This window comes from Mandrillus leucophaeus, unplaced genomic scaffold (genome assembly GCF_000951045.1).
Source record: "Mandrillus leucophaeus isolate KB7577 unplaced genomic scaffold, Mleu.le_1.0 Scaffold108, whole genome shotgun sequence".
In the NCBI taxonomy this organism is placed as follows: domain Eukaryota; kingdom Metazoa; phylum Chordata; class Mammalia; order Primates; family Cercopithecidae; genus Mandrillus; species Mandrillus leucophaeus.
The window spans coordinates 4,604-20,717 of NW_012098987.1; the positions used below are offsets into that span (position 1 = coordinate 4,604).

At 36.1% G+C, this 16,114-nt stretch overlaps 1 protein-coding gene across 1 annotated transcript in view; it reads right to left on the bottom strand.

Moving 5' to 3' along the window:
* Positions 1–1,036: 1,036 nt before the first annotated feature.
* The window catches only part of LOC105543950 (dmX-like protein 2), a 148,251-nt gene continuing 133,173 nt past the window's right edge, over positions 1,037–16,114 (bottom strand). Inside the window, exons 17-22 of the mRNA XM_011986154.1 lie at positions 15,483–15,710; positions 11,546–13,225; positions 8,062–8,172; positions 4,640–4,809; positions 1,614–1,711; positions 1,037–1,208 (exon numbers count right to left, since the gene is read on the bottom strand). Coding sequence (XP_011841544.1) covers positions 1,037–1,208; positions 1,614–1,711; positions 4,640–4,809; positions 8,062–8,172; positions 11,546–13,225; positions 15,483–15,710 — 2,459 coding nt within the window. The remainder of the gene's footprint in view (positions 1,209–1,613; positions 1,712–4,639; positions 4,810–8,061; positions 8,173–11,545; positions 13,226–15,482; positions 15,711–16,114) is intronic.

Below are 16,114 nucleotides of genomic sequence, written 5' to 3' on the forward strand. Positions count from 1 at the left end.
TGAACAATTACATCAGAATTATCAACAGCAAAACCAAGTATAAAAAATAAAACAATGTTCTATTTTAAAGAAAAAATCTTAAGTATTTATTATTTTACAGCCACTGCACACCAGCCTGGGATAATGAAAAAAAAAAAAAAAAAAAAAAAAACGACTAATTCTAAATTTAAAATACTAAAGTACTTTCACTTAATTGAATATTTTTCTATCATGTATTATTTCCAATTGTATTTGCCCTTTACCTGTTCATATTGTACATGATAGTAAGTAATCTAAGAGGAAGATACCAGAAGTAAACAGAAATATTTGTAATTACTCTCATAATCAGCTGCTAGGATTACATATCAAAAAATGGGAAGTTTTACCTCCTCACATCATTTTTAATATTCTAATATTATAAAATATTATAAAACAGTACAAACTGCAGTTTCAGTTCCTTATTTATGAATTTCATTAACAAGAAGAGAACAGCTTAATGTATCTGCCTTTCTGCACAGAATAAGGAGGTTGTGACCTACATACTTTAAATAGTTCAGAATCACAAGTGGTCGGGAAGACGACATTCATAAACTGTTTTTCAGCATTTTTTTCATACATTTTACACACAGTCTTGAAATGCAATGTGCCATATATGAAAATTTTCTTTTTTTCTTTTTGAGATGGAGTCTCACTCTGTCACCCAGGCTGGAGTACAGTGTCGCGATCTCACCTCACTACAACCTCCGTCTCTCAGGTTCAAGTGATTCTCTTGCCTCAGCCTCCCAAGTAGCTGGGACTATCAGGTGATCCACCCTCCTCGGCCTCCCAAAGAGCTGGGATTACAGGCAAGAGCCACCATGCCCAACCTGAAATTTTTCATTTGTTTCTCCCTTGAATTTATTCATATTTTCCTTTACCACAGGGCCACTATTTTAAGTACAGCAACCTTTGTAGTTATTCTGTGTCCTTACAAACATATGATAAAAAGTTACGATCTCCTCTACAACCTTCTCAGGTTTTCAATCTTTTACAAGTATTATATAGTGTGTTTTCTTATTTATACCTCTATGGCATCTTTCAACGAACCCGCTAGCAAGAAAAAAGCAGCGGATTGTTCAAAGCGTTGTTTTCCAAGTAAGGAAAAAGCATTTTTCAAAGCAGCTTTTCGCCATCTATCTTCATTAAAGTTGTGGCTGAAAAATGTTGTCATTTTTTCATCATGCTGTGACCTGGGAACCAAGCAGAAACATAAAGTGGTTTAACCAAATTTAAAATGTTCTACAAAATGTATAAAAATATAAAATAAAAACCTCAAACATAAATCTAAAAGAAGAACAGGCATTTGTTATCACGCATCTCTTCACTTCTAATAAGGAATGTCAACGCCTTATGTATACATAACTAGGAAACGAAAGCATTTTTTACTTTGCAAAGTGCTTTTATCAACTTTTAAAACATTCCACCCCTTAGATTAAACTGAAAATATATTTTACCCTTTTTTTCAGCTAAAGGAACCAAGTCGCATAGAAGTTGATTTGATGAAGCTCATACACCTAATTATTTTCAAAAGCATTAGGTTTCTTACAGCACAATCTTCATTCTGTTGAATCACATTAAGTGTCAAGGCAACTTACCTAAACAGACCCCACACTACTGCTTTCTTCTTCATTGAAAGGTAGAATAGTGCAGCATCTAAGGCATCATTGTTCCTTTGAAAAGAAGCTTTGGCAACCTAAATGATAAATTAAATATTAAATTAATAATTTGACAAAAGAATTACAATCAATTAATCAACAATGTTTCCCTGCTACTTCCATGGCTGATAGAAACTGTAGAGACAGAAAAAGTTGGTTCTGTTTCACAGTCTTCAGTAGGTTATAATATTAATACACGCTCCTAGAGATAATCATTTGCAAGCCAGTAATTATGGTAAAAATCATAATTACAGCCAGCACTTATTGACTATTTACCATGTACTGGGCACGAGTCTATGCACCTTTTGTTATCTTATTGCATCACTACAAACCATGAAGTTCTATCATTATTCCCATTTTACAGATGAAGTGACTGAGACAGAAAGGTTAAGTGAATTGCCTACAGTCACACAGTAAGGGTTAGAAAAGGGAATAGAACCCACGTAGAACTGAAACTAACATAGAAAGCAATAAAGAAGGCAGAATATTCAATAGATGTGAGTTTTTTCTTGAAAATTCAACATGTTATACTGTATGTAATCATACTGTCTTAAACATAAGAGCATATAGGCCATATCTGATTTTTCCAGGATGCTGAGATACAGCCTCTGCAAATCATTAAGCTGAAAGGCATACTGACAAAAAAACAGTGGACGTTTTATTAATTAGCTCACATTGATGGCAAAGCAGGAAGCTATAACACTAAGGTATGGGAAAAAGGGAAGACACCTAAATTACATCACGAAAATGCTTTACTCTTGGGTTGGGCGCAGTGGTTCATGCCTGTAATCCCAGCATTTTGGGAGGCCAAGACAGGCAGATCACTTGAGGTCAGGAGTTCGAGGGAAGTCTGGCCAACGTGGTGAAACCCCATCTCTACTAATACAAAAATTAGCCAGGCGTGGTGGCGCACACCTGTAGTCCCAGCTACTCGGAGGCTGGGTGGGAGAATTGCTTCAACCCGGGAGGAACAGGTTGCAGTGAGCCAAGATTACACCACTGCACTTCAGCCTGGGTGACAGAGTGAGACTCCATCTCAAAAAAAAAAAAAGAAAGGAAAAAAAGAAAACATTTTACTCTCAATACTCTTTTCCCTTCCCCCTTTTAATTGTGTTCTCTGCCCCTTATCATTTAACTTAGTGCTTCAATATGCTCCATCAGTTTTAGAAGAATTTTATTTGTATTCAGCTGATTTATAATACACATTTCAAGGCAGAAAATGTACATATCCCTTTGATTTAATTTTAAGAAATAAATTACTTGCGGAAATAAATCATATGTATATTACCACAGATAATTATAATGACAAGACACATGTTGACAAGAAGTAAAATCTTTGTGGGATACATCTGAAACAATTCAGATAAAATATGTCCTCTTTTATCCAGTGCTTTGGAATATAAAAGATTTAATGTAGATACTGCATCATTTATATTCTTTAACAATTAACTTTTCCTGTACATCAGAAATCACATTTTTTAGTTGGTGCAGGAATGAATTCCTTCTTATATCTGTGCTTATTTTAGAAAAGAAAATACTGGTATTTTGTTGGTAGCCTTACATGTAACAGAAAAATAATACTTTTAGACTCACATTTAAAACTGTGATCTGACAACCATACACACCAGAATCATGGGATGCTGATTAAGATGAAGAAACCTCAGCCTTACCACTAACCTACCAAATTAAAATCTCTGGTTATGAGATGGAGAATATGCATTCTACATAAGTTTACCAGGTGAGTCTTCTTTGGGGAACTACTATTAAGGAATTAATCAGGAAAAGGTCTTGGCATCCTTCAGAGAAACAAATTCATACTTCACAAATATAGTACCACTGATTGTACTCCAGGGAATTCCAAAGGACTAAAAGGAAAATATGAATGAGAATTCCACTTTCCTAATCCTGCTAAAGTAGAAAGGGCACAGGCTAAATCTAACATTTATAAATGACTGGAGTTTGGGCTTGTTACCTAGCCTCTCTGAATCTTAGTTCCATTATGTGTAAAATGGAAATGATGACATAGGGTTGATTAGAACATAACATGGAATTATTTATGAAAAGCAACTGGCACCAAACCTGGTAGAGAGCTGAACTGATTTTTTTTTTCCTAAAAGGAATCTACCAGAAAACTGACTCCAAAAACCTGCCCTAAAAACTTTTATAGCCATTTCACTTGCTGCCACAGATATGTTCTTCAAGTACATACAAATCAAAACTGTTTTTATCCAATGAGATTTCAAGCGTGCAAAGAACGTTTGCTACTTATTAAACTAGTGATGCAGAGAGTCCTTTGTATAAAAAGTTTAATTTGTAATGTAAATAACAAACAAGAACTCAAGTTTACTTTCTAAATTTAGATTTTTGCATTTTCTTAAACTAGAGCACACCTCAATTAATAACAGAAAATATTATTATTCCACGGATATATTATAAATTCAGCCTATATAGAAAGACACAATATCATACTGCATGGATGTTTTATGAAGGTCAAGTTTTTGTAATCTCCAGAAACTTTATTTTAAAAAGTCTCACCAGTCATGGTGGTTCACGTCTGTAATCCCAGCCATTTGGGAGGCCGAGGAGGGCAGATCGCCTGAGGTCAGGGATTCGAGACCATCCTGGCCAACATGGGTGAAACCCTGTCTCTACTAAAAATACAAAAATTAGCTGAGTGTGGTGGCACACGCCTGTAGTCCCAGTTACTTGGGAGGCTGAGGCAGGAAAATCACTTGAACCCAGGAGGCAGAGGTTGTAGTGAGCTAAGATCACGCCATTGCACTCCAGCCTAGGCGACAAGAGTGAAATTCCATCTCCAAAAAAAAATGTATATATATATATATCAAGACCTCAAGATAGACAAACAAATTTCCCACTACAGGTTTTCTGGGAGACAGTATCTTTTTTTCTTTAGGAAAAGTTTTTTTTTTTTAATATAACTCAAAATCCACTAAAAAAAAAGTTACCTTTTCAATGCATCTTCGAAGCGTGTTAATGTTCCTCACCCACCACCCTATTCCCATAGCTCTTAATTCAGACCACTGGGGATCCCCTCTCTGAATTGCTGGAATCATATTAATCAGTTCTTCTTCAGCCTCAGAATGAAAAGCCCAAGCAAAATGGCATGTAGACACACCTAAATTGGAAATATAAAATAACAACCTTCATAATTGTATCAAATAAGAAAAACAACTTTTCATGCAGTCACATACGCATTCGTTTTGGAAAGAATTTTGAAGCAGAAAGAGTGAAAGGCAGTCTGTCATCGATTCAGGACTTTATACTATAAGTTTCTGAATACAAGATCAATAATGTGATACACAAAATCCAAATCTCTTTTTCCCCAAACATTTGTTTTTGTTTCCCCTACAAAAATAGGGACACTAAAACTTAATCATTAGAAATAAAAATATTTGAGTATCAGGCCATTCACACATATGGCACACCAAATTTGTCAAGGCGTCACAAGAGCTGCCCAAGCTCACACAACTAAGAGTGCAGGGCCCAGGCCTGATTCCAGATTTCTCTGTCACGAGGACCTGTGAATCCAGCCTGCCCAAGAGGACACAAGGTGTGTTGTCCCCGACAAGAGCCCAGGGGAAGGAAAGCATGGTGAAAGCTTCGTTCAAGTCAAAAGCACTTGGCTCACCGGCCTGGATGTCGATTCTAGCACCACTACCCCATTCTTCTCTCTACCCATGGAGCTAAATATCACTTCAAAGCAAGCTCTAAACTTCATGAGAGTTCCAGAAAATATAAGGGTAAGTTGCAATCATGATGTACATTCCTCTGTTTTTAGTGCCTTCAGTTAAAAGTAGTTTAAAGTGCCTAATATTGATGCTTTTTGATGAACATTGTTTTTTGTTTTGGGTTTGTTTTTTTTTCCTCCTGGGAGAAGACTGACAGAGATCTAGGCTATTTGTAGAGGCAATAAAATCTTTACTGATGCTATTAGACTTCCAAGTACTAATGGATTTATCAACAGTTCAATTATTAATAACACTCTTACTGAAATTCGACTTAGAGTAGGTAAAAACACAACATAATGAATGTGAACCATGCAGAATGGTAATGAATAATGGGAATGCTGGAAAGAACTCTGGGAAGCCTTGGAAAGAAGCCAAACTAGTCCAAGTAGCCATCTCTATGAACTCATTTTAGAAATAAAGAAATGTCTGAGGTCAATGAAAGTCACATTACAACACAGGCCTCTCAGTGCTATTAAGTATCAATACTGTTACACATAATTTTTTTCATTATCAACTACTATACAGATTTTGTATGCAGTTTAAAGCTTTTCTAATAATTACTGCTTCACTATAATTCCTTTAGAAAGTAAAAAACAAAAAACTATTATTATTTTGAATAACAATCTTAACTCTCTTAAATTTCCCATTGCCAACACTCATATAACAACTGTGTTTGTAATCATAACACAAAACTAATGCAACATGTCTTGGCTGCCACTATAAATTTAGGGGAAAACACCGGACAAAATTTTTAATAAAATCAATTTAGTTTTTAATAACCTGAAAGACAGACTAATTTTTTGACTATTTAAATCTCTGCTGTAAGAGAGAATTACTGCATCATATAATTGAAATTCTGCTTTAGAAACTAATATACAGCAACACAAAATGCATAATTTGCTGATACAAAATTTATAATATAAAATAATACATAGCATATTACATTCTATATCCTTAAATTAATTAAAATTTTGGTATAAGAAGAAACAAAACAAAAATACACACAGACATGTCAGAAGAATTAGGTTCAGAAAGCAAGATTAAGAGCAGTGAATGTATTTGAAAACCTGCAGAGGTGAAAAACGTTATTAGGGAAGAAAAAGAACAGGGGCACCAACAGGCACTTCTTTTTATTTACCTACCAATGGCAGGCTATTCTCTACAGTTTACCTCTGCGCTTCTCAGCTTTTCTATCTACATACTGGCTACTTAATTTTTCTCTGAAAACTGGTCCCAGGACTATCACCTATAACACCAGTCACTTCTCATTGCCCATGCTTTAACTGTAGTAGAAGGGAAAATGGAATTTGAAAACGTTTTAGAAATTTGAAGTGTTTTAGATTGCCCTAGGAAATGTAAAAAATTGTTATTAATTGATTCAATACCACTTGACTATCACCCAAAATTAAAGAGAACATGGAGATACCATTTTAAAAATCTATCCAAATGGCATAGATTGCTTAAAATGTTAATATCAAATGTGGGCAATGGGTTGAGTTTTGGCATCATCAAACTTTCTTTATTTTACATTTTTAATAATTTTTTGTTTTCAATTTTTGTGAGTACACAGTAAGTGTATACAAACTTCTGGGAATGTAAATGAGCACAGTATTTCTGAAGGGCATTTTCATGATACTTATCAAGAGTGAATAATTTTCACGCCTTTTGATTCAGTAATTCCACTGCTAGAAAACTAGCATGAGGAAATAAACAGGAATGTAAATACTTACTTGCCAAGCTACAAGGTTCTTCATTACAGTGACAATTCAAACAGAAAAAAAACCTCAGCAAAATCTATTTCAAAAATAAAGGATTGGGTAGACAAAATACAGTTTAGACACAGAATTTCAGATGGCTATTTAAAGTTGTGTTTTCAAAGAACATTCATAGGTTAAAGGGTATAAGTGCCATGGGTAGGAATAACAGTCTATCAAGCGTAGTGTTCTAGGTTCTGTAATACTAAGACATATATTATGGGACTCTTTCCAAGATGTTGGTTTCAAAAGAAATATGGTCCAATGAAATGAGCTCTGGACTGGGATTCGAACTCCAAATCTTCTAATAAATAGTCCTGTATCCTGGGCAGGTCACTTTTAATTCTATGGTTTCAATTTTTTAATCTGTAATAACAAGGCTGATATAAATCCTTATGTCTCAAATCAGGTGTGGCAGTATGCTTGAAGTATGCAAATCCACTGTTATCAATATGGCAGATCTTCCTGAATCATCAACTTTACTTGCTGACAAATAACTGGAACATAATGCTTACATTAAAATAAATACAAAAACATATCACAGAGCAAAGTTTACACAATTTTTCAAAGAAAAGACATCAAGATATTTAGGGCTACTTTACAGAGAGCCACTTCAGGTTACCACCTCAGGCATACCACATTTACCCCCTAAGCTACTACTTCAGTAAATAAATTCTATTCTAAACTTAGTTAGAAGAGTAAGTCACAGAATAGAGCCGAAGGATGCATAGAAAAATGGTAAGTGGGTACTATGTGACAGAAAGATCTTAAGGCCAGTGATAGGTATGCACGTAATGACTTACCTAATGTTTACACACAAATGTGAATAAACCCCACTGCTCCAATATTAAGTAAAAGTTGGCAAAGCTTCAGTGAGTGAATTACCTTGATGCAGTAGCTGCACTCGGTATAAGGGAGGCAGAGATGTCAAAAGGCATGTGTGTAGGCGCATAGCTAACAAGTACCTCAAACCACACTCATCTAATGTATCTCTTCCTGTAATTTAAACAGAAAATACGTTTAAGGAAAAAGGAATGCAAGAGGCCACAAACTGATAAGCTATAAAATAAACATTAAACTTAGTCATAATTTATATAAAATACATAAGATATTTTCAGTGTATTCCTTCCTGAACACTTTAACGTTTTTACAAAAAAATCGTATCTTTACAAAAAAATATATGTGACTACTAAAACTCTTAAAAGAAAAATGATTTGGGGAAATACAATTAACTATTAGAACAGATAACAAAAGCATTTATAGTGACATAATAAATGAAAGACATCTTGAAATCCAATAAAAAATATATTAACTATAGTATGTTAGGTACAACTTTTAATAATATTTTCTACACGAATTCCAATGAGATGTAATGGAAATTACATAACTGATGTGAAATCATTTGTTATATATTTAAACAGGTAATATTTTCTACCTTGGTTAAATTAACTGAAATATCGTACTACCAAAGATTTAAAATTTGAATCCCCTGGCTAGTTAGTGTTACATGGTTAGGCTGAATCTTCACCTTGATCCCACAAATTTATTTATACAAATGAATTCCACTTAGTCGAAGTATGAAGGTGTGGCAAGTGTAACCAAAACTATAGCCACTGCTGGATAAAAGCAAAGGAAAAATACTGACAGCACCTAGCCCAATAACTGACACTTCAGAAGTACTCAAACATTATACAATCAAACAGTATTTTCCAAAAAAAAAAAAAAACAAAAAACTTTTAAATGGCCAAAGATCAAGCCCTAGCTCTGTTTTTCACTACCTATATCAATCCATCTATCTATCTATCCATCTATCTATCTATTTAGCTAGATAGATAGCTATTAGGTTGGTGCAAAAGTATTTGCAGTTTTGCCATTACTTTTGCACCAACCTAATATCTATCTATTTATTTATTTATAGACATAGGATCTCGCTATGTTGCCCAAGATGGTCTAAAAGTCCTGGCCTCAAGCAATCCTCCCACCTTAGCCTCCCAAAGTGCTGCCATTAAAGGTGTGAGCCACCATGCTCATTTGTCCACTTATTCATTCAACAAATCAAGCATCTATTACATGTGAGGAACTCTTTGGGTACTGGGAAATCAGCAGTGAATAAGGCAAAGTCCCTACTCTCTTGGGGATCATATTTTAGGAGGTAGAGACAAACAATAAACAAATAATATGTGGAAATTAATGCTACGAACAGAAATAAAGCAGGACTGAGAGATAGGGAATGCTAGAGTAAGAGAGTTCTATTTCATACAGTATGGCCAGGAAAGAACTCTCCAATAAGATGACATGCCAGCAGCAATTTGAGGAAGTAAAGGAATGAGCCATGCATGAATCTGGAAGAAGAGCATTCTAATAGAGCAGAAATGAGCACAGACTGTGTGGGACTTTTAGGCCACTTTAAGGCTCTTAACTTTTATTCTAAAGTGAGACAGGAAGGCACCGGTTTATGTTGAGCAAAGGAGAGATTTAATGTGATTTGATTTTAAAAGAATCACTGGTTCCTAGGCAAAGAACAGACGGAGGTAACAAGAATAAAGCAGTTAGGAGATGACAGGGACTTGGACCAGAGTAGTAACTGCAGAGGTAATGATAATTGATTGTTGGATTCTGGATATTAATAGAACTGATAGCATTTGCCAATGAACTGGATATGAGGTATAAGAGAAAGCAGAGTCAAGAATGACTGTACACTGTTTCACCGAAACAAGTGGAAGAACTCATTTACTTAGAATCCATTTACTGAGACGTGTAACTCATTTAATCTCTGACCTTCGGTTTCCCACCTGTGAAATGGAGACATTCATTCCTGCCTTATTACCTCATCAATGTCCACTGTGTCCAGGATACACTATTTCTATATTGCTTTAGCCAATGATACACTTTTGTATTAGAAAGTGTAAACTGTTTTGTTTTACAAATTATGGCATGCCTACTTTCTTAATGTCCCACAGTAAAAACTAATATATATTAAACACACAACACAAGCTTAAGGTTGTTCTGGGAAGAATCTCACTCAACTGCATACAACCTCATAATGGTTAAGATTTTTCTTTTCCAATTAATAGTGAGAAAATAAGTCATAGGCAAAACCCTAGAAGGTCTCTAGTTACTTTAACCTGCAGAGGAGAAAACTTTGGGGGATATACTATAGGGATGTAAATCTACATGAAGAGATATTTTCCAGCTGCCTTTCCCCCACAAATCTGGAAATTATGAAATAGTTAAAAGGGTACAGGCTTTGAGTCAATAATTTATCCACATATGAACCCCACTTCTACTCCTTAATGCCTATGTGATCTCAGGTGAGTCCCTTAATTTCTTAAGGATCAGTGTCTTCATCTATAAAGTTAAACATAGTAATAGCTATCTGCTAGAAGATTTTGAATTAATGAAATTTTGATCATTAATTTTCAGTTTCCTTTGCCAATGCTATCATCTACAATCTACAACATTACCCTGAACTATGTGCATAAAAGAGAATGGAATCTAGTTCCAGGAAGCAGCCAAAAATTTTCTAGTTAGAGAATGAATTAGGCAAAATACGTTATGACATTAACTGTAAGGAAAGCTCTCTGAAGAGACTTTTTGGAGAAAATTAGGTAATTGTAAAAAGTTGTTTATGGCTAGAAATGGGAAGACCAACAAGTTGAGCCCATGAGGTCCCAATAAGCCTCATGATTCCACAGTAACATTAACAAATGGGCTGTTATTATCAAAGGAAAAATCACAGGGATCAATCTGATTTTAAAAAACGAGAGACTTGGCCAGTCCATGGTGACTCATGCCTATAATCCCAGCACTGTGGGAGGCCAAGGCAGGAGGACTGCTTGAGCTCAGGAGTTCGAGACTAGCCTGGGCAACGTAAGGAGACCCAGTCCCTACAAAAAAAAAAAAAAGAGATTAGCTTGGCCCCATGGTGGTGCACACCTGTGGTCCCAGCTATTTAGGAGACTGAGGTGGGAAGATTACTTGAGCCTGAGAGGTTAAGGCTACAGTGACCTGTGACTGTGCAACTCCAGCCTGGGCAACAGAGCAAGACCCTGTCTCAAAAAAACAGACAAACAAAAAACCCACCCAAACACACACAAAAAACAAGAGATTATAAATCAAAAATGACACAAAGGTTTCAGTGTAAAAACTCATGAGAGAATGCACATGGATCTCACAAATCTGTGCATTCATATGACTGCCTCAACTGTCTTTTCTGAGCATATTATATAATAGTAATTGCCTATTAAGGAGGTCTTTCCCATGCAAAGTTTGAAAGTTGAGACTACAATTCAATAAATGAGTCAGTATACAGATAATACAAATATTTCTATTAGGTACAACTTTATCCATTTTTAGTGAGAATATTTACCTGAGCAACTCTTATCTCTGCTTTCATCAAGCTCAGTACTGGTAGTAGCCACTGTATCAGCCAAAGCTACAAGGAACATCTGCTCCAAACGGGTAAGGCCTGGTAGACTTGAGTGCATAAGATGACTTGAAAGTACCCTTGCATGTTCTTGGCCAAAGTAAGCTGGTCCATATTGAGAAAGATTTATTACTTTTGATTTGTTTTCTCTCTTTTCGGGCTCTAAATCAATATCATCCGTTGTTATATCCTGGATTTGAAACAGCTCTGAATACTGATCCTCTGGTTGACTTACTGTCTGATCTTCATAGCTCTGTGGTATCTTTGTACTTTCTTCTGAAATTCTGTAGGATATATCTTGATCTGCAGCAAGTAATGCATATAGTGGGAGTGGAGGGATAGAATCTATCTCAGTATAATCTCGAGTACCATCTTTTCCTACGGTGACTGTTTCCTTTGCTGTACTGCCGCTTACACTAATAGTTCGAGAAAGATGTCGCTTAGTTCCTTCTCCAGCATCAGCATCTCTAACTATTGCTACTTCACCTGCAATACATTTTACTAAATGAGAGAGAATGGCTTTAGCCCTTCGCACTTTCCCTAAATCCATCAATTCTAACAGCTGAGTTGGATGATACTGTGGAAGAGTAGGGGAAAGTACATGTGCAGCCTCAAATAAGCCACCATCTTGAATTACAGTTGGTGAACAAAAAACATCATCAGAAACAGCTGTTCCTTCAACAATACTTTTTCTTGCCAGCATATTAGATTTAAAGGTCAAATGATCTTGCATTGCTGCCTCTTCTGCATTAGGACTGTCAGCTTCAGTGTCTCCAAATTTGACAGCATGCTTCCACTGTGCATATACATGCATTTCACAATCCATTCCTACCACCAATATCCCATCTCTTACCCAAGAGAGAGAAACAGGCAGTGAAGGAGTACCATCAATGGAAGATACCAAGTCTATAGATCTAAGAAGAACCCATCTTGACCTAACCCCTTGCTTGATACTACCACCTAGTGGTAAAGTAATGACAGCTACTCCATCCTTACTGTTGGTTTGCTCAGTCACAATTCCTGAAAGCCTTCCATACATGAAGATATTAGCACCGACCCCCACTGTAAGAATGTGGGAGCCATCTTCTTTTGATACCCAGTCCAAATGTACTAAATGTTTGATATTCGGAATAAGGTATCTATCTTTGCTCAAGAGTGCATCTGACTTGCTATACACAAACAGATTACTGTCAACGCTGACCCTTGAATCAAGTACACTCCCAACCTTAACCAAATCATCAAGATGAATTGTTTGTTCTAAAACCCACTCTGATCCTCCTGTAGATTCACATTCAAATATACAAACATGCATGGAAAATTCTTTAGAAATAAAACCATTATGGTGGATAGGTTGCTTATAAGCCACTGCAAGACGACCTGTGTATGAACAGCTAACAGCAACTGGTCTTCCCACGATGCTCACTGTACTGCTATTATCTTCTCCTTCATCATTCATCAAAGGCCATCTCTTCCAATGATAAATTTCTTTCTCATCACTTTTATTACAGTCTGGGTTGGTTTCCATACAACATTTCCAGAAGCGTACTTTATTGTCAGAACAAGTTGTAACCACTAAATAAGGTGCAAGGCACACTGGATAAATTGAAGAAGAACTCAGATGGCCTTAAAAAAGAAAAAGCAAAGTTAGTTATAATAATAATAAAGCCACAAAATAATATGGTAATAATCAAATTCTGGAATGTGATCAATTCAAAGTCACTATGAGCTTCTTCAGAATAACTCTGTAGTCTTCCTCTTAACTAGTATCCCACTAAATGTACATTGGCCAACGTATCTATAAAGGTCTTGAAGAGCCCATCAGTGAATTCAAGGTATGCAATAATAATCACTTAATTTGTTTTTAGGTAATTAAGTTTAAATGAGGCAACCATTTAATTAAAATAAAACTCAAAAGCACTGAAATAAGTCAACCCTTAATGTGTTTCTATTATTTACATTTACCTTTACAACATGCCTCCCTAGACTTTCATACTATATATTTAATCATTTTCATCATGAATACTTAACTGAGCTTTACAATTTGCCTTTCAAATGCCCCAACCCTCCCTCAAATAATCCAGACCCCAAGTGGTACATTAAATTTTGTTTCAGACAGCAAAACAGACCAATAGATCTTACCCATTCTACCAAGTTTAATTCATCCTCTCTTAGCACTGAACCAGAACCCTCTTATCTATTCCTGACTGCCAAAGACTAACAAGGTACATCTGTTGTCAACTGTAAGACAAGGGGATATAGAGATTAAGATCTGAGGTCAGAAGATCTGGATTTGAGTTTCAATCCATCAATAATTTCATTAACAGTGGGAAAGCTACTTAATTAATCATCTGAGCCTGTTCCATCTAAACAACTGGGATCAGTTACTGTTTCCCCTAGAATATTGTTGTCAAATAAGACATTTTATAAGGCCTCTGTAAAATATAATTTATTATCATGAACGCCAATAAACTTGAGTATAACCCAAACCTTTCAAATATTTTGAAAGATTAACAAACTGGCCTAGATCTGCACCAGCCACAAAAGCCCAGAATACACTCTTCTCAATATGATCTTTCCAACTGTAAATGCAAACTTGTCTTAGGGATGAATGAGAAAACACCCTTACTGAATATCATCCACCAGTAATATTAACAGCCCTGAACCTCCAGTTTTGGTTTCCAAAAAACACTATTCTAGAAACTCCCCAATTAAAATTCTACAAGTAGCAGATCACTTTAAATACAGCTGCCAGTCTTGCCCTCCAAATATCTTATCTATCTTGCTAAAGTCGGTATCATTCCAGACCAGCCAAACTATAATCTTTTATCCTACATTTTTCCTCAGAGTATCTGCCAACCCTTGTTCAAACATTCTTAATAAAAGTGAGATATGATTACCACAATGTGAACGAAAAGTCTTAATTAAAAAAAAAAAAAGCCTCAGTGGTTTACAAATGAATTTGTTCTTTAAAATTTTTACTATCATGATATTCCAAAGTATAGGCAAGACATCTCACATTAAAATATTTACACTATTTTGGCCGGGCGTGGTAGCTCACGCCTGTAATCCCAGTACTTTGGGAGGCCGAGGCGGGTGGATCACGAGGTCAGGAGATCGAGACCATCCTGGCTAACATGGTGAAACCCCGTCTCTACTAAAAATACAAAAAAATTAGCCGGGCACGGTGGCAGGCTTCTGCAGTCCCAGTTATTTGGGAGGCTGAGGCAGGAGAATGGGTGTGAACCCAGGAGGAGAGCTTGCAGTGAGCCAAGATAGCACCACTGCACTCCAGCCTGGGCAACAGAGCAAGACTCCGTCTCAAAAAAAAACACACAAAATAGTAAAAATTTACACTATTTTCTGTCAAGCTGATTACATTTATCACAGGAAATTTGTGTGTGTGTGTATGTGTGTGTATAGTCTCGCTCTGTTGCCCACCCAGGCTGGAGTGCAATAGTGCAATGTCGGCTCACTGCAACCTCCGCCTCTCGAGTTCAAGCGATTCTCCTGCCTCAGCTTCCCAAGTAGCTGGGATTACAGGTGCATGCCACCACGCCCAACTAATTTTTGTATTCTTAGTAGAGACAAGGTTTCACCATGTTAGCCAGGGTAGTCTCGAACTACTGACCTCAAGTGATCCACCCACCTCAGCCTCCCAAGGTGCTGGGATTACAGAAGTGAGCCACTGCACCCAGTCAGGAAATTATTTCTAATAAAGACGTGTTTCTAAACATCTAGACATATCATTAAAAGAAAATAAATCTTTATTTTAATGTCAACATAGCACATATTTCAGAAGAGTTCATGTATTTTATCTACTAAAGAGTTTATACATTTTATCACTATGAGCTACCACTGTGCAGTCTTAAAATGACCTTACCTGCTGAAGGAGTTGCTCTTATTACTTCAACTGATTCTGGGAGATCAAGGGGTTGGCTATACACCAGTCTAGAACTCAGAATAAGTTTACTGGCAGTTTGAAGATTGGCAATTGATGAAGAATGTGGCATGGGGCTCACACTAGGAGAGGTTTCTGGAGAAGAATCTACATTCTTCTGTCCAGGGACTGAAAGTAGACTCTTAGAGGAAGCACCTTCTGAAGCTTTAGCTTTAAAAATAAATTATAATATTACAAAATGTATGTATATCATTACTATAAATATGAGCTAGAATATTACTTCGTTATTATTTAAGAAACATAGCTTCTTAAAAGTATTTTGGAGGTGAGGATACAGAGAAAAGAGAACTCTTTAAAATAGAATGACCATATGACTCAGCAATCTCACTACTAGGTGTTTATCCAAAGGAAAGGAAATCAGTGTATCAAATGGATAACTGCACCCCTACATTTATTGTAGCACTATACACAACAGCCAAGACATAAAATCAACCCAAGTATCCATCAGTGAATACACGGATAAAGAAAATGTGGTATATACACAATGGAATACTATTCAGCTATAAACAAGAATGAAATCCTGTCACTTGCAGCAACACAGTTGGAAACCAAAG